This window comes from Gymnoscopelus braueri (genome assembly GCF_963280865.1).
Source record: "Gymnoscopelus braueri genome assembly, chromosome: 4".
Lineage (NCBI taxonomy): Eukaryota > Metazoa > Chordata > Actinopteri > Myctophiformes > Myctophidae > Gymnoscopelus > Gymnoscopelus braueri.
In genome coordinates, this window is record NC_137605.1 from 5,930,100 (window position 1) to 5,955,317 (window position 25,218).

General features: G+C 40.5%; 1 protein-coding gene across 3 annotated transcripts; it reads left to right on the forward strand.

The window, feature by feature from the left end:
• Positions 1–1,587: 1,587 nt before the first annotated feature.
• LOC308083939 (uncharacterized protein) lies at positions 1,588–23,678 on the forward strand. 3 transcript variants are annotated; one of them, XM_080426370.1, is made up of 5 exons: positions 1,588–1,665; positions 4,520–4,643; positions 5,903–6,001; positions 7,014–7,148; positions 7,755–9,885. In XM_080426370.1, exons 2-5 carry the CDS (start codon positions 4,550–4,552, stop codon positions 8,468–8,470), a joined length of 1,044 nt encoding a protein of 347 aa, XP_080282496.1. In that variant the 5' UTR covers positions 1,588–1,665; positions 4,520–4,549; the 3' UTR covers positions 8,471–9,885. The 3 variants fall into 3 exon arrangements, with proteins under 3 accessions (XP_080282496.1, XP_080282497.1, XP_080282495.1); XM_080426371.1 differs by lacking the exon at positions 7,014–7,148; XM_080426369.1 differs by lacking the exons at positions 1,588–1,665; positions 4,520–4,643; positions 5,903–6,001; positions 7,014–7,148; positions 7,755–9,885 and adding exons at positions 13,328–13,607; positions 15,097–15,243; positions 19,572–19,670; positions 22,215–23,678.
• The last annotated feature ends 1,540 nt before the right edge of the window (positions 23,679–25,218 follow it).

Below are 25,218 nucleotides of genomic sequence, written 5' to 3' on the forward strand. Positions count from 1 at the left end.
TCACCTAATGATATGATCTGACATTTTACATACATTTTACAAGAGTCAAAACGCCTTTGCTTAGGCCTGGTGCTGCAGCGCCATCTAGCGGCGATGTGGGGAAAGGAAGAGTGTCGTCTCTTGGGTTTCCATGTGTGATCCGTGGACCACTGGTGGTCCGTGAAGGTATTGCATGTGGTCCCTGACCATGCATTTAGTAGCTAATGTAGGAAAGTGAAGATTTTGTATTTATTTTCTTCCATGGAACAGTGCACTAAATCAGTGGTTCTCAAACCTTTTCATGCCAAGGACCCCAAAATAGCCTAATTGACACTTATCAGCCTGCGGACGCTCGGACCCCCAGTTGAAAAGATGTTTTACTGCTCTAGCAGTGATTTTCAACCATTTTAATTTCAAGGACCGCCCCAGTTTGACATGCATTTGGGCTACGGACCCCCATTTAATGGCATTTCTATCTCTGGGACCCCAATTTATATTGTAAAATCAATGTTAACTCTGAGAGTGTAAAATGGGGGCCTTATCGGCGTAAAGACAGATTAGCGCTGGCGGTCTTCCCCACGCCCTGACAGAACCAGCGGTCACGCTCGGTTGCTAGCTGGGTTGGCAAATCTGTAGAAATTTGTACACTCTCAGAGTTACAGACCCAAGGGTCCATTTGGTTTCTAACTATCCATCATTTAGCAGGGGACCCCATGGAACTCCCTCAAGGACCCCTGGGGGTCCCCGGACCCCACTTTGAGAACCGTGACCGTTGACGCAAGACTAGAATGGGCCCATATAATCACATGTGTCTGCTCACTCATACATATACGATACAAGTTTAATGGAAGGTTGGATAAAGTAACTAAGGCCCCCTGGTTGTGATACAAAACATTACTAGTGCCAGTGTTGCCATGTGGGCTTATTATAAGCGACTTTGGGCTTATTTTTCTGTAAAGTTGCTTTTAAAAATTGTCAGTTGCGGGTTGTGTTTTTTTGGGCTTGTTTCTAAAGTGTAGTTGCTTATTTGGGCTCGTTTCTAAAGTGTATTTGTTTATTTGGGCTTGTTTCTAAACTGGTTGCTTTTGTGGGCTTGTTTCCTAAAGTTTTGATTATATTTTAAATCAGTGGACCCCCAAATTAACATTTGTCCCTAAACCTCAATTTGAAAAGGTTTTGTGCCAGGAAGCCCCGTACCAGATTTGTGTTGTTAGAATGTTTCAAAAAATCTTCCAAATATTCCACATTTTATTTCAAGAGTTTCTGAAAATAGCCGATCTACAAGCTCACAACGCGTTGTTGTACCACGTTGTGCTTGCAGATCTTTCAAATAGCCGATGCATGCATATTAGATTTAAAGTGCTCATATATGGCCTAGTAGTTGCTTCTTTTGGGCTTGTTTTCCTAGACCTGGTTGCTTATTTCTCTCATAAAATCTGGCAACACTGAATACAACACTATTATGGCGTAAAAGAGTTATCTGGCTTTAAAGACTACACAACTGTAGTTCTTTACCGAAAGCGGCATATCCGTTTCTGTTTCCGGTTTAGTATTCCTTAGCTTTGATTGGAGCCTCAGATTTAAGCCGGAAATACATGTTAGTCCTATGATACTGTAAACTAAAACTGGACCAGTTCTATTCTATCACCGCCTCCAGTTCATTTTTTAACTTTCTCCTGATTTCAGGTACAATTCCTCTTGTTACTGTGTAATAATGCTGCACATTTAACACAAATAAGATAACTGTTTAGTATAGCTGCTAACGCTAATGCTAACAAGAGCAGCATGTAAACCGTGTGATTGTGTGTTGTTTAAATGTTCTGTGGAATTCCTTGTGGAATGTATTACTTTAGTGGAGTATGTCTAATTGTCTATACCTTTACTTTCTACTCCACTACATCTCAGAGGCATATATTGTGCTTTTACTCCACTACAAGTATTTGAAAACTTTAGTTACTAGTTACTTGTAGATTTAGATTATTATTATTATTACAAAACACACTAACCACTTCAGCCCTATTTAAACTTTGGCTATTTGAAAATAGCAGATCTACAAACTGAAAACTTAAAATGGGACATATCTGCATAATGAGTACTTTTACTTTTGGTACTTAAAGTATAGATGCCAATAAAACTTTAGTACTTTTACTAAAGTCAATTCTGAATACCAGACTTTTACTTTAACAGAGTATTTCTACATTGTGGTATTGATACTTTTACTGAAGTAAAAGAAAATGGAGTACTTCTTCCACCACTGATCACAGTGTAACGACAAAAGGATTGCCAGCACTCACAAATTAAATTGTCTGTTAATGAATTGTAGATTACAACCTGCAGACCACAAATGTGTTGCCTTTGGAAAAACAGCAACAAGTAATTAATTATTGGCTCACGTTGTGAGCTTGTAGATCTATTATTTTCAAACATTTTAGTACTTTTACTTTTGGTACTTTAAAATATATTTTGACGCCAATATTAGTACTTTTACTCAAGTAACATTTTGAGCGCAGGCCTTTTTTCTTGTAAACGGAGTATTTTTAGATTGTGGTATTGCTACTTTTACTTAAGTAAACTGATAAGATAAGAACCAGTATGCGTGCAACCAGTATGTTTACATGTCGGCTTTCCGACGGTTACTAACCCTATAGAGCGTCGCAGTTCCCGCCCACTTCCTGTTTTTTTTGGTGCCGGAAGAAAAAACTCAATGCATTTTTCCATTGACACTTCCAAAAATATTTATATCTATTAATTTAAGCCTCGAATCAAGCCATCATGACATGACGTGAATCATGACCATAAAACGTTTTTTTCTGTGATTTTTTTTTTTTTTATATTTAATTATATGATATACTATATTTAATAAATACCCTTTGTTTTGCCGTTTTCAAAAAAAAATAATCACAGAATCAAACGTTTTATGGTCATGATTCATGTCATGTCATGATGGCTTGATTCGAGGCTTAAATTAATAGATAAAAATATTTTTGGAAATGTCAATGGAAAAATGCATTGAGTTTTTTCTTCCGGCACCAAAAAAAACAGGAAGTGGGCGGGAACTGCGACGCTCTATACCTAACCCTAACCGCACGCGGAAGCCACTAGTCGGAGTAGTGAGATGTCGGAATGGAAGGAGCACCCCAACCAGTATGCGTGCAATGAAACCCATTCTGTCAGGTCTCGCTAGGACGCGCCTCACTAGCCAACACACAAGAGGGGGTTGGGGTGTGCTGAAACCAGCGCACCCCAAAACAACAGGTTGAGAATTGATTGCATGAAACAATCACCTAACCCCCCACCTTCACTTAATGCGGCCTGCAGGTTAATATGGGAATACTGATATATTATTGATTTCAGCTGTTCCAATTCCAAACATTCAAACATGACCCCGCTTTAATTACTTAGACTAGTATTACAATTCGTCTTTTTTATGTCCAATGTATTCGTATTTAAGTTCATAAAGTTAAGTATAACTAAATGCATTTGAAATTAAATAAAAATGTAACTTTTCAGGACTCCAATTGAAAAATAGCAAAAAAGAATCTGGATTCCAATCTGAAAAATAGCTAAAATAGCAGATCTTCAAGCTCAAAACGCGTCGCACTGCGACGTGTTTTGAGCTTGTAGACCGGCTATTCTTGCTACTTTTGTGTGACATAGAATGGCGAATATAGAATGGTATATGCAATGTGGCCCTGGAGTGAGTGTGGAAATATAGTGGCCCTCTCCATCATCAAAGTTGCCCACCCCTGGTCTACAGTGTTTTTCCCCTAGGTTTACCTAATTTCCTAATAATAACCCAATTAAACAGTTAAAGGAGTTATATTTTACAAGTCTTCACACATTTTATTTTACATTTTTTTTGGAACCAGACCAATTATTTTGCTGTGAAAACAAAATATCCCCTAGGGTAGGTACCCTCACAAAAACATGCAGTAATCCCGGTCTCTATACTGTCTTCCCCTGGTCAGCCAGGGCGCCTGATGGAGGGGAAAGGAACTGGTTGGAATAACGCGTTCCTTCCACGCGCTACGTCCAACCGGGGAAACTCCCCCCTACGTGATAAGAAGGATTGTTAGCTCTCATGCATTGAAGGAGGCATGCATGACATGAGCTCGGCTCTGGGCTCTCCCTAGGCTGGCAGAGGGAGTGTAGCGCCCAAGATCACTTAGACAATTGGCACTGGGTGAAAAAAATGGGGTTGCAAGATCGTGGGATAAAATGTAATTAAAAAAAATAACTAATTACCCAGAGTAACTGGGAATCCTCAAATCTGACACTTGCTATACTTGCGTTTTTCTATTGTCTTAATTTAATATTAACTAGACCATACCCGGTGAAGTGTGCAGGCGAAAGTAGTTGCAAACCCCCTCCCCCCCTCCTCCTCCCCGCACGTCCCGTCACGCGGGAAATTATAGGAGGATATCACGATGCTCTGCCATTGATTTGATTAAAATCATGATTTTGATTGACCAGAAAACTTCTGTGATCTTCTCTCTGGTATGTAAGGTTGCTAAAAGTTTTGTAATGTTGATTTCCACAGACCATCACAGGGGATGTACAGTATCAAGAGATGGCCCCTGAACGAGTTTCAACGTTGTCAGAAGAACTGCGAAAGATGGACCCTGATGCATGGCTGAATCCCGTAGTAAAATTGTACAGGATAGGTATGCACTGATTTTCTTTTCCTACAGGCTGTTTCCACCATAGACTGTATAAAAGAGATGGACAAAGCCACACCTCTGCTTTCTACAGACTGAAAATGAAGCCTATTGTTTGGCTCTGTGCAATCCGCCATCTTTAATATATACAATATATATATTGCAAAACGATTCGATACGATTATTTGCATTGCAAAACGATTCGATACGTTACAAAGTCAAATGATACGATATTTTTATGTTTGCATATCGATATAGTAGATCGTTGAAAATTCAAAAAGTTTTTTCGATGCAGTTACTATATCGTTACACCTCTAGTAAATATGTCAGGCTGGCCCCTTGGTTTCCACCGACTACTTCACACACAGAGAGGTCTGTGTTAATTATGAGTTGACTGTGTTGATTCTTACCCAGTTTCTAAGGTTAATGATCATATTAGTTATTATTAACTTGGTTAAATCCCAGCTTTAAAGGTTAAAGCTGATATTTAAAGCGTTATGATAATAGCTCAAAGCAACAAAGGCCATTGTGAGAGCCAAATACAGGTCTCGACCACCTTGTTGTTTGGGAAACAGTGAGGTGGATAATTTGGGTTTCAGGGCCTGAAATATTTTTTCAAAATGAGTGCCAATTTCAGCCAATCAGTAGAGAGTACTCATTTATCAGCAATTTTTTTTACAGTGTCAAATTCTGTCCTTTCACTTAATTGCATTATTACTTCACTCTCCTGATTGTATAATTGATTGGTATCCCGACCTGAAAATACATTCTGTTTACTAGACAGCTGGAAAGACCCATATGTTACTGAACACACACTCAGCAATGATCAGAAGATCAGCTATTTAACAATTATTTGAACCAAATGAATAAATCACTTACTGCACCTTTAAGACGGATAACGTAAGACCTTAAGTCTAGCCCCGTGGGGAAAATTCAGTTTTCAGCTTCATCCAGCTGAGTGCCACCCAAGTGGTCAGACTTGAGCGCAGGGGGGGTGTGCGGTTAGGGGTTAACTGTTTTGCTCAGGGACACCTCAACACATGTGAATCGAACCTAGTACACCTCCTGTTTCCCAGGCAGGCTCTCTATCCATTCAGCTATGGCCATCCACCAATCTCTTGAGGCTTGTGGATGCCTATTGACTCGCTGTCCTGTCTTTAAAAAACACTTCTTTACACCCTCTGTTCCCTGTATTCACTTTTACACTCAACTTTCATCTACAACCCATGTTACATCAAAGTCCTTCTTCTATTCCTTCATTCCAGACCAGTGTGTGGAGTCCAGCCTGCAGGTGAAGATGAGTTCTCCACAACCAGCCTGGACTGTTTCTGTCAAACAGGAACCTGAAGACCTCCAGGACACCAGTAAGTTTAAATCTCAATCTCTCTCTCTCTCTCTCTCTCTCTCTCTCTCTCTCTCTCTCTCTCTCTCTCTCTCTCTCTCTCTCTCTCTCTCTCTCTCTCTCTCTCTCCCCAGTTGTATGGCTATCAGCGTTTCAGTAATATATAAAGTTATCATCTATCTTGCAAAAGTCATCTTGAACATTGTTTATTGTGCTTTTTGTATGTTATTGCCACTTCCAAAATCACATCTTGTATGTGATTGAACACCTATTTAACTACTATACTTTAACCAGTAGTATGTGCTCCCAACAAGCAATTTGGGGGGGTTCAGTGTCTTGCTCAAGGACACTTCGACACTAGACTTGCGAGCCAGACTGTTGCCTCCCACAAATTTGAAATGCTTCCGTCATACAGTCTGGAGCACGGAAGCTCTGAAATTGATCAGAGGATAAAGCGGATGTGACACCTCCTCCCCACTTCCGTTTTGTCTTTACAGTCGCACACATTTGCCCTAATATCAAATCAAAATAATCAAAGCATATATAGCTTGCTGCTTATCCCATTTAGACCGGGCAAAGAATCGGTGTCATTTTTTTGGCTATTAAAACATCTACAATCTCGGCTACGAGCTTGTAGATCTGCTATTTTTTTTGAAAAAAAAACATGAATGTTTGTGCAAATCTTTTGTGCAAATTTTTAACTCAAATCTTTGCTTCTGGGGGTTCTACAAATGTCTTCTAAATCCTGCAGTTTAAAAAACCTATGTTTCTACCTATAATTTCATAGCGCGGCACTCGGTGCCGCGCTATGAGCTTGTATATCTGCTATTTTTTAATAGCCAAAGAAATCTTAAAATGACAGAGATGTGTTCCCGGATTGAATGGGTTATTAGAAATGGAAATTCTAAACTGAACTGTAGATTCTATATATCACTCGGAGATCGTGGAATAGTTGCCTGTGAGCCACTAGATGGAATTCCTGAACTAGTTTATAGCTGTCCGCCGAAATCACTCATTGTGTATCTTGTGCCTAGACTTCCTGCACCTCCCTGTGTGTAAAGAGGAGGAGCAGGAGAGGAGCCCTAGTCTGGTCCAGGAGCAGGGGGAGGAGCTACTTCAAAGACTGCAGGATGGGTCGACACAGACATTACTAGCAGTGAAAAGTGAAGGTAATGATGAAAACCGAGAGACGGAGCCCTGTAGCCAGCAGCACCTCAAATTAACACATCAAAACACAAGCTGATGTAGAGCAGTGGTTCCTAAACTGGGGGTAGGGACCCCCAGGAGGGTACCCCAAATGGTTTTGGGGGTCATGAGATGATTAATGGGCAACATTGTTTTCTCACTCAACGGTAAACAAACCAACATACAGTATAAGTGTATGCAGGGTATCTGCACATTTCTAAAGTGACCTTTTTACCTTTTTAATACCTCTAAAATGTAAATACAAATAAATAAACTAATAATAGGACCATTTCTACGTCAGAAGTAACCAAAACTATACTATATTTAAAATAAATTCAAACATTGTCAAATATTACCTTAGAAAGAAGCACATTTTTTCTCAATATTTATCTGTGGAACCGAGTCAAGCTAAATGTAACGCCTCAACTCCTACAATTCCAAGTGCTTGTCAGGGTGGGGGGGGTCCCCAGTTCAAATATGATTATTTTGGGCCTTTTTCACGGCCTGAAAAGTTTGGGAACCCTTGATGTAAGAGGACTGTGGAGCGTGATGGCCAGCACTGTTCTGAGTCTGTCTTGTCTTGTGTCTAGATGTCCTGCAGCACCTCCCCGTCTATAAAGAGGAGGAACCAGAGCCTCCACAGCTGAAAGAGGAACAGGAGGAGCTACTGAAACGACCACAGGAGGCGGATGGGTCTGTGACGACATCGCTAGTCGGAGAGACGGAGCCTGTAGCCGGCACCTCAGCTGAACACACGGAAACACAAGCTGACGTAGAAGAGGACCGTGGTGACCGGCTCCTCTCTTCTCACTGTTCTGAATCTTACATCACTGAAGACAGTGATGAGTGGGAGGAGACCGGGGAAGGCCGGTCGCCGTTAAACAAACTGAAATCACACGCGACGCATGATGTGGAAGGGCAAAGATTGTCCTTACGCAACAAGCAGTCACAGGACCTGAAATCATCAAAGCAAACGGACTCCAGTCACACTGTGAAGAAAAACTTTAGCTGTACAGTTTGTGGCTCAATGTTTTATCTAAGGATTAATCTGAAGAAACCCGCAATCACTGTGGAGAAAAACTTTAGCTGTACAGTTTGTGGCTCAATGTTTAATCTAAGGATTAATCTGAAGAAGCCCGCAATGATTCACGCAGTGGCCGGTAAAATCTGTAGTGAAAAGGGTGTAACGAACCACTTAAGCACTGCCATGCATAAAAAAGTGTCTTTAAAATGTAGTGTTATTTTCTATAAGAAAGGTCCACCAGATGCACCTCCTGGCCAGAAGACGGCGCTATTGTCACCCTAAACTTGCCAAACCATTGGACTTTCAAAGATACATTACTGTGGACTTTTGCCAAGTTTTATAGTTTATCACTTTATTTGGGTCCTTATATTGTTTACATTGGACATATAATGTTTTATTGTTGATGCCTCAACTGACACCTTTACATTGTTTTACTTGAAAGAATTGTATTTGAGTTCGTTTTAATTAGTCTGTTATGGTAAAGGCTTTTATTTTGAAACGCCCAAAACAGGAAGGATGTAGACTCCACTGTGTACATTTAGCGTAGTCTCGCGTAGCCAGACAACTATTCCACAATCTCCGAATGCTATTCACCTGTTTCCTAGGCTTTTCACTTCCTGTGTGTGTTCCACTTCCTGTCGATTTGATCCAATGAAATCCAATGAAACTGGTCAGATGACTAATGATATCCAATGAAATCCGACAGGAAGTGGAAAACACACAGCCTAGGAAACAGGTGAATATAGAGTCTGGAACTACAACTCCCGAAATCCGCTTGAGGAAACTGGCACTTCCGTTCACGAAAATATATTTTAAAACATCTTTACATTTTCTTTTTTAATTTCAATTTCTGCTAAGCAGCAAGCTAAATATACTTAGATGATTTGTATTTATATTAGGATAAATTTGCGCGACTGTAAAGACGAAACTGAAGTGGGGAGGAAGCTTCACATCCGGTTTATATTCTAATCATGATCAGAGCTTCCGAGTCCCAGACTGTATGACCGGAAACATTTGAAAATTGTGGGAGGCAACAGTCTGGCCACGTGAGACTACATTTAGCGCGTCTTTGCAAAGACGTCAGTATGAATGAAAAGAAAACAACATCAGAGGAGCATGTCCATTGTCCATGTTCCAACCGTTTAATTTGTTTAAGCACCTGGCTAAGGGCACAAGGTATAGTTTATTGTTGCTGCATTGTGTTGTTTGCATCTCTGTTACTTTGTGTCCATTGTGGATTTATAGTGACCAAGTTAATAGTCACAATTGAATGTAGTTCTGCTATCTATTCTTAGACCATTTGAGAAGCCTCAGTAACGTGAATAATTATTAAATAAATATATATGGGTTTAGATTGTAATTCATAATAACTGCATGGAGTAAAAGGTACATTTCATGTTTGTTAAAAGGAGATACATTATAATAACTTACATTTCATTGTTGTTGGTTTAATAAGATAAAAGCTATTTTCTTTGTGATTAAGATAATTGCAGTATTTACTATTTAATATGTTTTGCACTCTAAAGAGAGATTGTCATTTGGTTTAAAAACAATTCATGCTGAGTAACTGTAGCACAGGATATACTGTCAAATGTTTATTGATTCATCTGTGTAACTTAGCATTTCTTATAGAGCATTCAGCTTTATTTCAGTATGGTTTATGATCTTCATATGTTTGTCACTAGCCATTTTGGTAATGTTTGTACTGTTTTTCTGTGCTTACCCACCTTACAGTTCTTACGGTGGTTCCAGGAATAAACTTTCTAAAATCATCAGTTTGAGATCCATCCTTATCAGCCGGGGTTGCTTACAAAGGGTGCACTGAAAAAAACTATGAGGATGTTGCGTTATTCAATTAGTGGTTCTGAGAAAAAGGCAACTCAGGACAGACACCCCTTTTGCTGTAGCCAGAGATTTAGCACACAAGATGTATACAAAAATACCACCTAAAAGGGGAAAGGAGCACTCTTAGGTTATGTTCCTTTTTTTTTATTCTTTTTTTTTCTTTTCCCCTCTAGAGCATGTTGTGGAATTTGCTGATTTTTTTTCTTTATTTTTTCCATGTGGTGAAATGAACGGTGACTAAAGACCCATGAGGGAGGGAGGGAGGGTATGGGGAAAATTGAATGTTGTGTCGAACTGAACCAGCCTTGTACTCTGAACCAGCTGAGTGTTAAACGTTATGTGAATTGTATTGTAATGTCTGTTCCTGTACGTAAGAAAAAAAAGAAAAAGGCATGAGTCTTATTGTACCTGTAACCACATTTACTACATTCTGAAACTAATGCTGAATAAAAATCATAAACACTACAAAATAAAATAAAAAAAATACCACCTACAAAATAAAACAAAAATATCTCTCTAACATCAGTGATGAAGGGTGTTCATTCTGTTGCCCTTCTGAAACAAGACTAAACATGTTTATAAACATTTCTTATAGCTAGTGCACTTTACATTAAGTATATCTGTTGGTTAGATTCATGAAGTATAACGTATTAATATACTGCCATACAAAAGCAAACTGCAATGACTGCTTTTTGTGTGTCAAGCAAATGTCACATTTGGGTGGTGCATCCTGCCTTTCATTTCTTCCCAATTCATAAATTGTATTTGATGTTGTTGAATGCATTGTATCACTCGACAATACTGCAAATGCGTTTAATTACTCAGTGTAATTTAGAGAATATACATCTTGAATGAAAGTATAAATATGAAGGAGCAGGTGTTAGGATTACACAATCCTTGTAGGATCAAAGGCATCTGACCCTGTACTCCTTCCTTCCTACAGGTCCATTGTAATGCTGGTGATCTATAGGAACTGGACATTATTCAACTGTCGTTATGCTATCCTGGGTAAGACCGTATACTAAGTTAAATGGATCAAATATAAACATTGCCACCTGGGCAAAGATACAGAACCTTGAAGTGGGAACGGTTCATTTTTAGCAGGAGTTTTGTTCCCTCAGCCATTGCAGCATTAAACAAACTGCCTTACCGATAGGATGTTTTTTTCCCCGTATAGTGGGGACCTCATGTATTGTTTTGGTGTTGTGTCTTGTGATGTTGTTTTGTACTATATGGTGTTTTTTAACAGACTGTGAAGACAAATATTCCTTTGGGGACAATAAAGACTATTACTATTATTATTATTATTGTAGGAGGGAGTTAACTTTACATGAATAACAGCCGGTTGGTGGGGCCTTGTTTCAGTATTTGGTTGCATCAACCTACATTCTCTAATAAATCAAGTTTATAAATATGACAAATCTGTTGGTGTCTTTCTGTCATTACAGGGGGTGAGGGAGTGGCAGACTTGACAATAGTATAATGAACCTTTATCCCTCGCTGAAACATGACTGTTATGTAACACACACACACACACACACAACACACACACAACACACACACACACACACACACACACACACACACACACACACACACACACACACACACACACACACACACACACACACACACACACACACACACACACAGTGTGTAATATAACATTGTAATGTCTATGTTATAAATGAATTCCAATGTCAATATAATAACCTAAATAGTAATGCCATGCAGACATTGTAAATTAAAGGTGTGTGCATCTTATGCGCAAACTTTATCCATCCATCTCTTTATCTATCTTCAGTGACAGTTACACACCTCATCCACCAGGAGGCGAAAGGCATTAAAGGGGAAGACCACCCATTTTCAATATTTAACTATGTCATTAATATAGCATAAAGGAGTTGTGTGGAAATAAGAAAAATTTTAAATGTTAAAAATTTTAAATGTTAAACCCAAATTGATTTTGGGTTTAACATTGCAAATTACACCGTGATGACTCATCATGGTGTAATTTGCAATGTTAAACCCAAAATCAATTTGGGTTTAACATTTAAAATTTTTAACATTTAAAATTTTTCTTATTTCCACACAACTCCTTTATGCTATATTAATGACATAGTTAAATATTGAAAATGGGTGGTCTTCCCCTTTAAGGGACAGTTTCTAGGTCGTTTATTACGCATGCTTGAACCACGTTTAGTGTTGCCATGTCGGCTTATTATAAGCGACCTTGAGCTTCTTTTTCTGTAAAGTTGTTTGAACATGGTAGTTGCGGGTTGCGTTTTTTTTTGGGGCTTGTTTGTGTAGTTGTTTTTTTGGGCTTGTTTCCTAATGTTGTTTAAACCAGTGGCTCTCAAACATTTTCATGTCAAGGACTGCCAAATAAATAATTAGCCATGGTTCACATGACGCTCGTATGTCACAAGCGTCATGGAACCACTTGTTCCTAGTTTTTGAATAGTGTACATTTACAATCCGTACATCTACATCAAATTTCAAATTTCAAATATAAAGTGCTTACCCTAAAGCCACGGATGTAACAAGTTAAAGCGCCTGGGTCTAAGTACCCGTATTTTCCGTATTGTTGAATAACAAGCATTTTAATCCGATTGGTGGCCATTGTCTAAAAGAAATCATTCATTGTGCCTTCCGACACGCGAGCTTATCGGCTGGGAAGTGTATTGCACTCTAATACATTATAACTCCATTAAAAAATGGCCGTCGATCGGATTAAATGCTTTTTATTGAACAATACGGAAGATACGGGTATTTAGACCCAGGCGCTTTAACTTGTTACATCCGTGGCTTTGGAGAAAGCACTTTCTATTTGAAATTTGAACGTTTATGTAGATGTACAGGTTGTAAATAGAAACCATTAAAAAAACAGGAACAAGTGGTTCCATGGTTCAGGGAGCCAAATAATATGTAGGCCTATTTGTCCACACGGACCCCATCTGAAATTTTTTTTGTGCCAGGGAGGGACCCGTTTCCAGATATGTTCAAATGTTTTTATTTTTTTTATATTAAAAAAATCTTCACCCCCCTCCCCCCCTTTTTTTTAAAAGCCGATGCTATAGGTTTAAAGTGCTCATTACTGGCCCAGTTGCTTATTTTGGGCTTGTTTTCATATACCTGGTTGCTTATTTCTCTCACAAAACCTGGCAACACTGCTTGAAGCACGTTCACCCGGAAGTAAATGCGTGTTGCCAAAGATGTGTTTTTTTCATGATGGTCGCAACAAACCATGCAACAAACGCAATGTCTCATAAAAGAGGTAAAATGTCCCTTAAAGGAGGTAAAATGTCTCATAAAGGAGGTAAAATGTGTCAAAAAGTGTCTCTACGGCTGTCGATAAATGAGCACCTGACGTCGGTGGGAGAGGAGATATTGTGTGTTTTGGAGAAACAGCAAAGTGATGTTTGTAGTGTGAAGCTTAATGTCAGAGTGTTTGTGTTGGAGCGCCTCAGTGCGGCGGCAGAGTTCATGTGCAACCTCTTCCAGAGAGAGATAGAGACACTAGAAACTCTGCTGGAGAGACAAGACAAACTGGAGCTTTTTAATGGGACCAAAGGTTTGTAAATAGTGAACAACACGAGCTCTCTCTCTCTCTCTCTCTCTCTCTCTCTCTCTGACACACTCTCTCTCTCTCTCTCTCTCTCTCTCTCTCTCTCTCTCTCTCTCTCTCTCTCTCTCTCTCTCTCTCTCTCCCCCTCCCTCAAGGGACACCCCTGTCACAATCATGACATTAAACTTGGCGATTAATTGTCATACAAATAATTGTGATTAATGATTCTATTGTGTTTTTGTCATTGAACATATGAATACAAAATAAATCTCTGTTTGCACAGGGCAGATATGACAAATAACTTAAATATGCTGTATAAAGAAATGTATTTTAAAATCAAAATATGTTTTAAAAATTGCTGAACTACAGGCTCAAAACTCATCGCTTTGCGACACGTATTTCCTCTATTTATGGAAGTAATTGGGATTATCTCAAATAATTGCAATTAGGCGTAGGCGATTATATAATAATTGTGACAGGCCCAATAATTCCCGGCGCCTGCTAATGGCTAAACAAGGAAAACATATTTCTGTCAGTGGGACGGTCATGACTTTTTATGTCACAGCACTTAAAGGAGAATTCCGGACAAATTAAGTGTTATCTTTGATGTCTCGTTACTCACCTACCGATGTGAAAAGTAGCGTTCTTTTTTTTCATATATTCCCCTGTCGTCATTTTTTAAACCCCCTCCGTTGTCATAATGGGAGCGCGTGGCTAAGGGAAATTCGTCCATTATAACCGACGCAAAGTTGTTTTTTTCACTACTAGTATTCATAGTAGAGTCTCATGATAGTCAAACATGCGTTGAAACTATCTGCGAGGCTGCCGTCAATGGCGAACGATTTAACACTGGTTGCTTGTTTCCAGATTCTGGCAACACGAGTTGCCAGGTTCTGGAAGAAACAAGCAACCAGTGTTAAATCGTTCGCCATTGACGGCAGCCTCGCAGATAGTTTCAACGCATGTTTGACTATCATGAGACTCTACTATGAATACTAGTAGTGAAAAAAACAACTTTGCGTCGGTTATAATGGACGAATTTCCCTTAGCCACGCGCTCCCATTATGACAACGGAGGGGGTTTAAAAAATGACGACAGGGGAATATATGAAAAAAAAGAACGCTACTTTTCACATCGGTAGGTGAGTAACGAGACATCAAAGATAACACTTAATTTGTCCGGAATTCTCCTTTAAAGTTGCTCCAGTGACCCCTCATTTAAATAACAAACCAACCAACAAACAAACATATGTCCTCAACTCAGCCTCATTACCAACCACATTAGGAACAAAGTAGTTTCAGCTTAGATACTTTTACTAGATAACTTTGTCGACAGCTTCTTATTTTGAAAGAGACCTCTTTTGTACCTTGCATGACCCTTTTAGACAAGTGTCTTTTGACAAAATCAGTAAATAGTAGAATAAATGTCATCCAATGAGAAAAGCACTTTGAGTTGTTGTGCTGATGCTCCCTCTTCTCTCCTCCTGTGTGTAAAGAGGTTTCCCCTGAACATGAGGAGAGGAGCCCCAGTCTGGTCCAGGAGGAACCACAACCTCCACACATTAAAGGGGAACAGGAAGAGGAGGCCGATGGGTCAACATTGACATTACTACGTAGGAAGAACAGGCGCCACACTCTCTCAGGTAAAGAAAAAGAAAGGAAAAAATATGACTTTTTATTGGTACTAATATAACAAGACTAAGGGCTAAGGTCGATGCAAGCTTGATGATGCAGGAACGCATGTCCCCCACCGGTCTCACAAGATCCAGCACTTGATTCTTAACTTTTGCTGTCAAGTCTGGATATTAAAACATGTGTCAGCTTATGTTTATATCACCAGTCGATCAATGCCATTTGAAATGTGAGTGCACTCGCGACCCCAACGCGTGTTGTGAGTCCCTTTTTAGTTACAGGGGAGGGCGGCCCGGCCGGATGATTCATCCCGCAGCAGCCCGATTTATTATTTGTCCAAATTTAAAAAAGTAAACTTGGATGGGTGTGTTTCACCACAGCGTTGCTGCAAACTGAGGAAGGCTTCTCTGCTTCAACTTCACTTCATCCCTTAGCCTGTGATCTTAGCTTAGTCCTAAAAGAATATCCTATGGAGGTGATATGTTTTACAATTCTTTGTTGTCTAAAGAAGTTTTGGTCAGTGAGAGTGAGAGATGTGCATGGCAGCAGAAATATGCCGTCTCATCTCACTTTGTTCATTGACAGCGTGCAGTCACGTTACTTTAGTAACCCGACACTGCATGTGTTACAGCCGAATGTATGCTCCGTCGTACGACGGGGTTGTGCGCCGAAAATCTACAATCTGCAAATCTACAAGATCTACAAGGTCACAATGCGGCACGTCCGCGATGCGTTGTGAGCTTGTCGATCTGCTATTTTTGACACGCGACCCGCTGACGGCGAAGTATAACTCGAGCTTAAAGGACTGGGGAGCTGTCCTGTAAGCTTAGGCATAGTTCTACTGAGGTTAAGTTTAGGAATACGTTTCGGGTTAGGCATAGAACGATCATAAAAGGTACAAATTATGATCAGCAGTGCTGCCTAGATCAGAGGTTCTCTGTGCTTTGAAGAAAGGTCAAGTGTTTATAACTACAAGATTTGATTTGGCCAATCCAGCTTGACCTTTTAATGATTCCTTCCTTAACAAGTCCGATTCCTTAACGGATCCTTTTAATGATTCCTAAAGGGGGTTCCACATGGACCCCTGCAGGTCTGTAGCTCTGAGAGTGTACAAGTGGAACCAAATGGGGTCCATTTGGTTCCATTTGTACACTCAGAGTTATGGTGGTCCTTGAAATGTTTAAGTTTTAGAACCACAGGTATTGTAATTGTATAGCAGGACGTGAAGTACATACCAGCTCTAACGGTGTGATAAAACCGGTTCCGGAGACGGTTCCAGATGTGATGGAACCGATTACGATTGCTCAATGTTGGATTCCGGTTCCTCTGGTTCCTTCGGTTCCGGATCCCAACCCTACGGACGGTTTAGGGTGCAAAAACATACTCTCTAATTATGCGTTTCTGACGGGTGCATTGAGTTGTGAGTTTGTATATCTTCCATCACTTATGAATGAAAAAATCACATCACATGGATGCACCTGGAACGTATCATCAGTGTTTTAGCCTGGGGTCATCGGGTGTTTCGGGTCTCGCAACATACACCCTCGCCCAGGTGACCCAGCCGGGGTTGATCAAGCCCCGACTTACGTCCCAGTAGCTACCCACGGTCAGTCCTCTTAGGGCAAGACAGGGCCCCACAGTCTGCTTCTCCGGAACTACTCTGCCGGGACCGGGGGAGGCTCTGGCACGTGGAGGGACTAGGCCCTGTGGATGGCCTCCTGTCCGGGCCCCTCCTTCGTCTCACCAGGTCCAGGACCTGAGTGTTGCACCAGACTCTCCCGCTCCAAACATTTCACTCCGGCGTGATGGTGTCTTGGGCCGTGGTGGTACTGCAGGCTCCACTCGCGGCTTGCCTGAAAGGCCCTCCTTAAAGGCCTCACCGTGGGTTTGTTGGGTTTCTTCCTCGCGGAAGACACTGGCTGGGGCCGCCAACCCATACTGCTCCCGGGTGCCGTCTACATTCCGGCTGTCAGCTGGTTCAGCTTGTCCTTGAAGCAGCTGCAGTATAACTATGGTCTGAGCCCTGTGCTCCTGGCAGAACAACTGTACCACTGACCTGAGTGTTATTGTACTTCTCCCCAGGATATCATGGACATTAAAGCATAACCATCACCACCTAGAATATTGTCTCGACTCCTATTGCCTCATGAATTACTGATTGATCCGGAATTCCACGACTGTACCGAGGAGACAAAGTCTTACTGGGGAGAGCAGATGAAATGTGACAGTGAGCTCTCCCTGAGTGTGTGTGTGTGGGCATGGATGATTCATTTATCCTGTGTGCATTGATTAGCTTTAGGGGTGGCCAAATGGAGACATTTTATTAACAGGTTGCCGTTAGGTCTTACCGATTAATTAATCATTAACCGTTAAGGGAAAAAAAACGCTATTTACCAATAAAACAAATTAAAATTAACCGTTTTTCCACCCCATAATATAATGCGCTATTTGCACATTAAAAATAATGTACCTTGCATGCACGGGTGCTGTGGTTAAAGTCCCTGACTAGCCGACCTGCTGCAGCGATAACCCGATGCAAAAACAGGCTAAATGCATCGTTGATGGTCAATTGCAGTGTATGTGCAAAATACAGAACTGAGTCCCAGTTCACCCCAGTTTGGGGCGATTAGCAGCCACAGCGTTGGCTGCGTTGTCGTGAACACATGCAGTCCCCAAGCCTCCACTGCATCATTTAGTTTAGCTGCCAGGTTGTCTGCTGTGTGTCTGTCGGGCATACTCTGTGTCAATAAGACGGCTGATTTCACGTTCCACTGTTCATTTTGTGTTTACTAGTGTTAGTATAGTTGAAGTCACGTGTGGTTGCAGGTGTAGACTTGGCCCTTCAAAATATATATATATATATTTTTTGGGGGGTTTGCCATTATGTCGTTAGTGTTAACCGGTTGCCAATTTCTTAACGGTTAGCGGTTGGCCATCCCTAAGCTTGATGCACAGCAGCTGTGTAGTCACACCTAGCTCTTCTGAGTCCAGTTAGTTGGACCAGGTGTGTCTGTTTAGATCACCCATCCTACAAAAGGATCATTATCATAAGGAAACGATGTCAAACTGAATGTGATTCTCGGGATCCACATGGGAACGGCGTGGCTCCCATGTGGATGTTGGACTTTCCTGTGGGGCCTGTGGTGTCCGTCATCGATGTCGTCAGTTGTCTATGACAGTGGTTCTCAAACTTTTTTTTTAATTTCAAGGACCACCATAAGGGTCCGTTTGTACCATTTGTACTATTTGCGCTGCTGAAAAGCAACCATTCATAAATCATATTTGAGAGCTAGACGAAAAGTGTTAGTGCAGTAGTACATTGCACCCTGACCATTTAATAGCATAGTTGTGACCGACAGATCGACTAGATGTTTAGACTAATGCATAGCGCAGCACCGTAACCAGTAATGAATGAAGAGGATAGAAACAATTGCTTTTGGTTTCCTAGTTGTCTCATCAACCACAGTTTGAGAGAAACCTATAGCTGCTGGCCTCTATAAAAGCCTTGTTTGATGATGATGCATGTCCCCGGTCTCTCCCCCGCCCCGGTAAGATCCTGCACTTAATTCTGAACTAATTGCTGTCATGCACATGTCTGCAAAGTCTGGTTGTTAATTACTTAATGTCAGTTATGTTCATAGAGAGAGAGAGAGAGAGAGAGAGAGAGAGAGAGAGAGAGAGAGAGAGAGAGAGAGAGAGAGAGAGAGAGAGAGAGAGAGAGAGAGAGAGAGAGAGAGAGACACACAGACACACGCAGGCTGGATGTGAGTGTGTGAAGCGAGACAGGCTGCTATGTATATCTGCATTACTCCTCATCATACTGTAACCCCCATGTCCTGAACACAGGACACACTTTTACTGCTTAGTCTATTTGATCATTTGTGTTGGTATTACTTTACTATGTTCTGTAATATAAATGTAGTTTTATTATTATTTACTTTTTTTTTCAAATTGTTCAGATGTGATTGTTCAAAGAAATTTAAATAAATCAGATACATTTTCAACATACATGAATTTAATTATAATTATATTAAGATCAAACACGTGATAAATACTGTAAATTGATCAGAAATTACACATTTTATTTGGGATGCATAGCGTTTACCTGGGACTCTTATAGAAGACCATGCATGAGTCTGGGGAAGTCGGCGGGAAAAATATATTCATGTACAAATCTGGAAAATAAATCTGGCAAATCGCTTGAAGCTTGTGGGTGTATTTTGGGTCACTGTCCCAAAAAAAAACACTTCTGTACACCCTCTTTTTTACACTCAACCTTCATCTACAACACATGTTATGTTGATCAAAGTCCTTATTCTATTCTATTCCTTCATTCCAGACCAGTGTGTGGAGTCCAGCCTGCAGGTGAAGATGAGTTCTCCACGACCAGCCTGGACTGTTTCTGTCAAACAGGAACCTGAAGACCTCCTGGACACCAGTACGTTTCTCTCATTCTTTTACTGTTATGTTGTAGGACCTTCTCCTTATCAACGTTTCAGTACTATAATATAACATCATATACTCATTAAAAAAAGATTACATTAAAAATTGATCTTCAACGGTAGGGTAAGTGATATTGTTTTGGTTAAAACAAAAACTGTTTTGTTAACACATCGGGTGCCAAACACGGTCTGAACCGTGTTTGCGCAGAGTAGCGGTCCGGTGCCGAACACGGTCCAGACCGTGAAATATGTCTTTTTGTTTTTTTCGTTTTTCTCCACACGGGCGGGGCTAGAGCAGCTCTGGGAGTACCCATTGTGATCTTGAGAAGGATAGGCCAGATAGATCACCGGGAAAAAAAAACATGGCTGCCATCCACTTCCTGTCTATTTCCTTCTTTAAAACACCTATATCTCCGAATCTGTTTCCGGTGGGGAAAACCGGTCATGCGCGATGCGCGATCCCCCCCCATTGTAACTCGCGAGTGAAATGTTATCGTTCCAGGCTGTAGCCAGGGTCATCGCGCAACATGAATGGATGTTTTTTTTTACATGGATTTGCTCCTCGTGGAGTTTAGAGCTTTAAACAGCAAAGCGCAGTCAATGGGGAGAATGCTGGCACCCAACGTAAGTTGTTATGAAAAAATGCTGGCACCTGATGTGTTAAAAGGTCAAATATATTCTGATTGTAATCATTGCTATAGAGTGTTTGTTCAATAACAGGGGTCTCCCCGTTTCTCCAGCTCTATAACTGAACTGAACAAACACTCTATAGCAATGAGTACTATCAGAATATTGAACTTTTTAAACACTTATTGTAACAAATACATATCACTTACCCTACCTTTTAACATTGTTTATCGTACTTCGAACGTATGGACTGATGACATAGCAGACTGCAGTCACAGAAGCGCCGGTACTGAAGGGCCTCTATTAAACCATTAACTCATTCAGTGCCACATGACGTCTAAGACTGAAAAAGGCTGTATCTCGGCTCCTAAGCACTTTTTTTTTTACAATGAATTTTGGCTGTGGCACTCAGAACCAAACTGCCATAAATAAGCATGGCACTGAAAGAGTTAAGACCTGAGGCCGACTCTACAAATGTCTTCTAAATCCATTTCTTTTCCTGAAAAAAACGTATGTTGCTATATCAGTGGTGCGTGATTTGGGACCGCACTGGGGATTTGGGGAAACCACGGAGAAATAGATGGAGACGGCGGTCTTGTGCATCCGTTCGCCGTCAACTGTTGTTGTGAAAATACGCTAGTCTGTTATATAGGTTAAAAATGGCTTGAATGGCCGTGCTCTCTCTCTCTCTCTCGTCTCAAGCTGATGATGATGATGATGATGGTTAAAATACGCTACGCTATAATAATTTTTCAGGTATTTTTACTTTACTGGAGTATTTCCAGTTTTCTGCACTTTTACTTCTACTCCACTACATCTCAGAGACAAATATTGTACTTTTACTCCACTACAATTAATAGAAAACTTTACCATTACTTTGTAGATTTTGATTATTATTACAAAACATACATTAACAACTTCAGCCCTATATATATTTTGGCCATTTGAAAATAGCCGATCTACAAGCTCACAATGCCTTGCGATGGGAGGCATTGTGAGCTTGTAGATCGTCTCCGGGGGCGTGGTTTCCCCAAATCCCCAGTGTGGTCCCAAATCACGCATCAGTGGTGCTCAAACTTGTTCATGTCAAGGACCCCCAAATTGATATGTATTACCGAATATGTTTAGTACGATAAACAATGTTAAAAGGTATTGAAAGTATTTTGTTCCAGGGACTCCCAGAAGCAAAGATTTGAGTAAAACATGTTTGCTTTAAATATATATATATATATATTTAAAGATTTGCATAAAGGTTCACGATTTAAAAATAAATAAATAGCAGATCTACAAGCTCATAGCGCAGCACAAAGACTCTGTGTCTCCTACTAGAACCGCTGCCGGTTCACGTTTTGGTCTATAGCTCTTGAACCGTAGTTTGAACAATCAAAATCTTTTTCTCCCCTGGATTCCTTAGTTTCACATTTTCTTTAAAACACACTTTTTGCTACTACTCCTACAAATTCTCTAACTCACACAAAGCGGTACATGTCCATTCCATTCCAATTGTCTATGACTGCCAATTGTCTATGACTGACTTCCAAATTACGAGCCCTGGGTAGGCAATCCGTCCTGGTGGGGATCTGCTCTCCGAGGAGTGCACTTTTCTAGTTTGAGTACAAAATCAAATGATAAGGAAGTTGAGCAAATAAAGTTCTAATCATGTATTACGATAGACAGTTGTATATAGATTCAAACAGAGTACAACATTTTGTTTTCTAGTTCCATCACAGTCAAAGTGTATTGGTAAATTAAAATGTTTGCAGCCAATAACACATCTCTTTGATATATGATGGTATAGAAATTCATTTATTTACTGTGGAAGTTCCTCCAACTACCACAGCGGAAAACAGAGGAAAAACTACATGAAAAAAAAAATGTTATTTGTTTTTTCTCTAATTTCATCTTTTGCCTAGACTTCCTGCACCTCCCTATGTATAAAGAGGAGGTTTCCCCTGAACAGCAGGAGAGGAGCCCCAGTGTGGTCCAGGAGCAACCAGAACCTCCACAGATCAAAGAGGAACAGGAGGAGCAACTTCCAAAACCAGAGGAGGCTGATGGGTCAACCTTGATAATAATAACAGTGAAAAGTGAAGATGATGATGATGATGAAAACAGAGACTCAGAGCCTGTAGCCAGCACCTCAACTCAACACATGAAAACACAAGCTTATGTAGAGGACTGTGGAGCATCACAACCAACTAGTGACTACAAGCTCCTCTCTTCACAATGTTCAGAATGTGACACTGAAGATAGTGATGAGTGGGTGGAGACCGGCGAAGGTCCATCAGCTTCAAACACACTGCAATCACAGAAAACACAAATTGTGTATGGACAAAGATTGTATTTGAGCAACAAGCTGTCCCAGGACCTGAAAACATCAAAGCAAACTGACTCTATAAGGAGTCACACAGGGAAGAAAAACTTTAGCTGTACAGTTTGTAGCAAGACCTTTAATCTCAAGGGAAATCTGAAGAAGCACACGATGATTCATACAGGGGAAAAGCCCCTTTCTTGTACAGTTTGTGGCAAACGCTGTAGTCACATGGGTCATCTAAAACAACACATGAGGACTCATACAGGGGAAAGGCCCTTTACGTGTAAAGTGTGTGGCAAAGGCTGTATTCACATAGGTCATCTGAAAGATCACATGAGGACGCATACTGGAGAAAAGCCCTTTACGTGTACATTTTGTGGCAAAGGCTGTAGTCAAAAGGGTGAACTAAATGCACACATTAGGGTCCACACAGGGGAAAGGCCCTTTGCCTGTACGGTTTGTGGCAAAGGCTTTGGTCAAAGGAATAACCTTAACGCACACATGAGGATTCATACAGGTGAAAAGCCCTTTACATGTACAGTTTGTGGCACATGTTATAGTCACAGGGGTCATCTAAATACACACATGAGGACTCATACTGGGGAAAAACCCTTTGCTTGCACAGTTTGTGATCAAAGATTCAATCAAAATTATGTTCTGAAGAGGCACATGAGGACTCATACAGGGGAAAAAACCTTTACGTGTACAGTTTGTGATCAAAGATTCATTCGAAATGATACTCTGAAGAGGCACATGAGGACTCATACATAGGGAAAAACCCTTTAGTTGCGGTTTGTGGCAAATGCTTTTTTTAAAATGTGCATCTGAAGATATGAGGATTCCTATAAGGAAGAAGCTTTTAAGTAACATGTTATTTATTCATGTGTGACAAGTCATAGGTATTAAAGTGGTGGAATCGCATAATTGACTAAATAAAATAAACAATCAGTTTTGTCTCGGGTCATCAAAATGACCCAAGACGATCATCAATCACCATAGGCTGATAATAATCTTATTATAATCTTCATAAATTATAAATTTACATTTAAGATGAAGAAGCACAACTTATAGGCACCAGGCAAAATAAGATGATATAATTAAGCAAATATTATTTGCTTGGAATAATGAATGAGTTATGGTGTGTTTCATGTAGGTATCATTTATTTGTGAGCATGCCCTGAAACATCAAACCGAGATAGGGTATGTATCTATTTGCGTGCATGTGTGCTTGTGTGTGTGCACATGTGCACATGTGTTATGTGCTTGCTGTGTGTTTGTGTCTGGAATGGAGCATGGTGGGACTGAGGAGGCCAAATTTTGTGTGTGTGTGTGTGTGTGTGTTAGGCCTGACCTCGACTTAGTCGACTGGTTAGTCGCGGGGGGTCCGAGTGTCTCTTAGTCAAATCTAGTCAAAAAAAAAGAAAAAAGGGCCAAATATGTTTTTAATAGTAGGCCTAGTGTGTGTGTGTGTGTGAGAGAGAGAGATTTTGCACCTTATGTCTAACCTGTGTGGACCTACTCTTTTGCACCTTATGTATAATCTCATGTACATACATGCTGCTGCTTTTATGCTATGCCCCCCCCCCCCCCACCCCTCCTATCTTCTTCTGGAAAACGATGAAATGGTGGCGCTTGAACAAAAACGAGATTTCACCAACTGATTTTCACCTGTAAACCTGTGATATGACAATAAAACAGGTTTTGTAAATGTTTATTAGTATTTATTTGTTTTTCTTTCTTTTTCTTTTTTTTTTACACTTTCTCCTACGTGCTAAACTCATGGATGCCATGTTTCATGTCACTGCTTCCAGTCTGGAGGTTTGTTGCATGGTGAGCACACAGAGGGCAAAGAAAATGCAACAGGAAAATCAATACAATTCACTTGGTAATAACAAAAGTCACTACAATATTTTATCAGTTTGGAATATTTTCATAATTAGTAAATATTAACTCATGAGTCCAGCCTAGCCTCATACTTCTACAGAACAGACTACATTTACACTGCTTTCAGGAGTCAACCATGTGAGTGAAAGTGACTGAAGTGTGTTTGATTACTTTGGAAGTCTTAATTAGTGTGGTTGCCCTAACAGAGCAACCAGAATATTGTTATCCTCCGAGGCCCTAGCAGTTTATTTTTCCCAATTTAGGGCCATATGTCAAAATGACCGGCTTCACCGGGAATCGTGTGCTTGCATTTCCCAGGAATTAGTCTTGTCCAGACATACTCTGGGCATGACTAATTCCTGGAACAGAAAAAAAATTCCAGGAATTAGTCATGCCCCGAGTATAAATGTTTTCTTCAGTTCAGGAATTAGTCTTGTCCAGAGTATGTAATGGTTTTTTTTAAACCATACATACTCTGGGCATGACTACTTCCTGGAACTGAAAAAAATTAATACTCGGGACATGACTAATTCCTGGAACTGAAAAGAGGTTCCAGGAATTAGTTATGCCCGAGTATTATAGTTTTTTTCCTGTTCCAGGAAGTAGTCATGTCCAGAGTATGTAATGTTTTTTTGAAACTAAAGGCAAGCTTTCAGAGCTCGCTCTATTCGGGACGGACATAGGGTCCTTCAAGACATAAGAGCTCTGACTGGAAGGGT

Coding starts and splice junctions, on each gene's coding strand:
- LOC308083939 (XM_080426369.1), top strand. CDS start 13,337: ATGTCTCATAAAGGAGGTAAAATGTGTCAAAAAGTGTCTCTACGGCTG. Junction 13,608..15,096: donor GCTTTTTAATGGGACCAAAG/GTTTGTAAATAG, acceptor CTGTGTGTAAAG/AGGTTTCCCCTGAACATGAG. Junction 15,244..19,571: donor CAGGCGCCACACTCTCTCAG/GTAAAGAAAAAG, acceptor CCTTCATTCCAG/ACCAGTGTGTGGAGTCCAGC.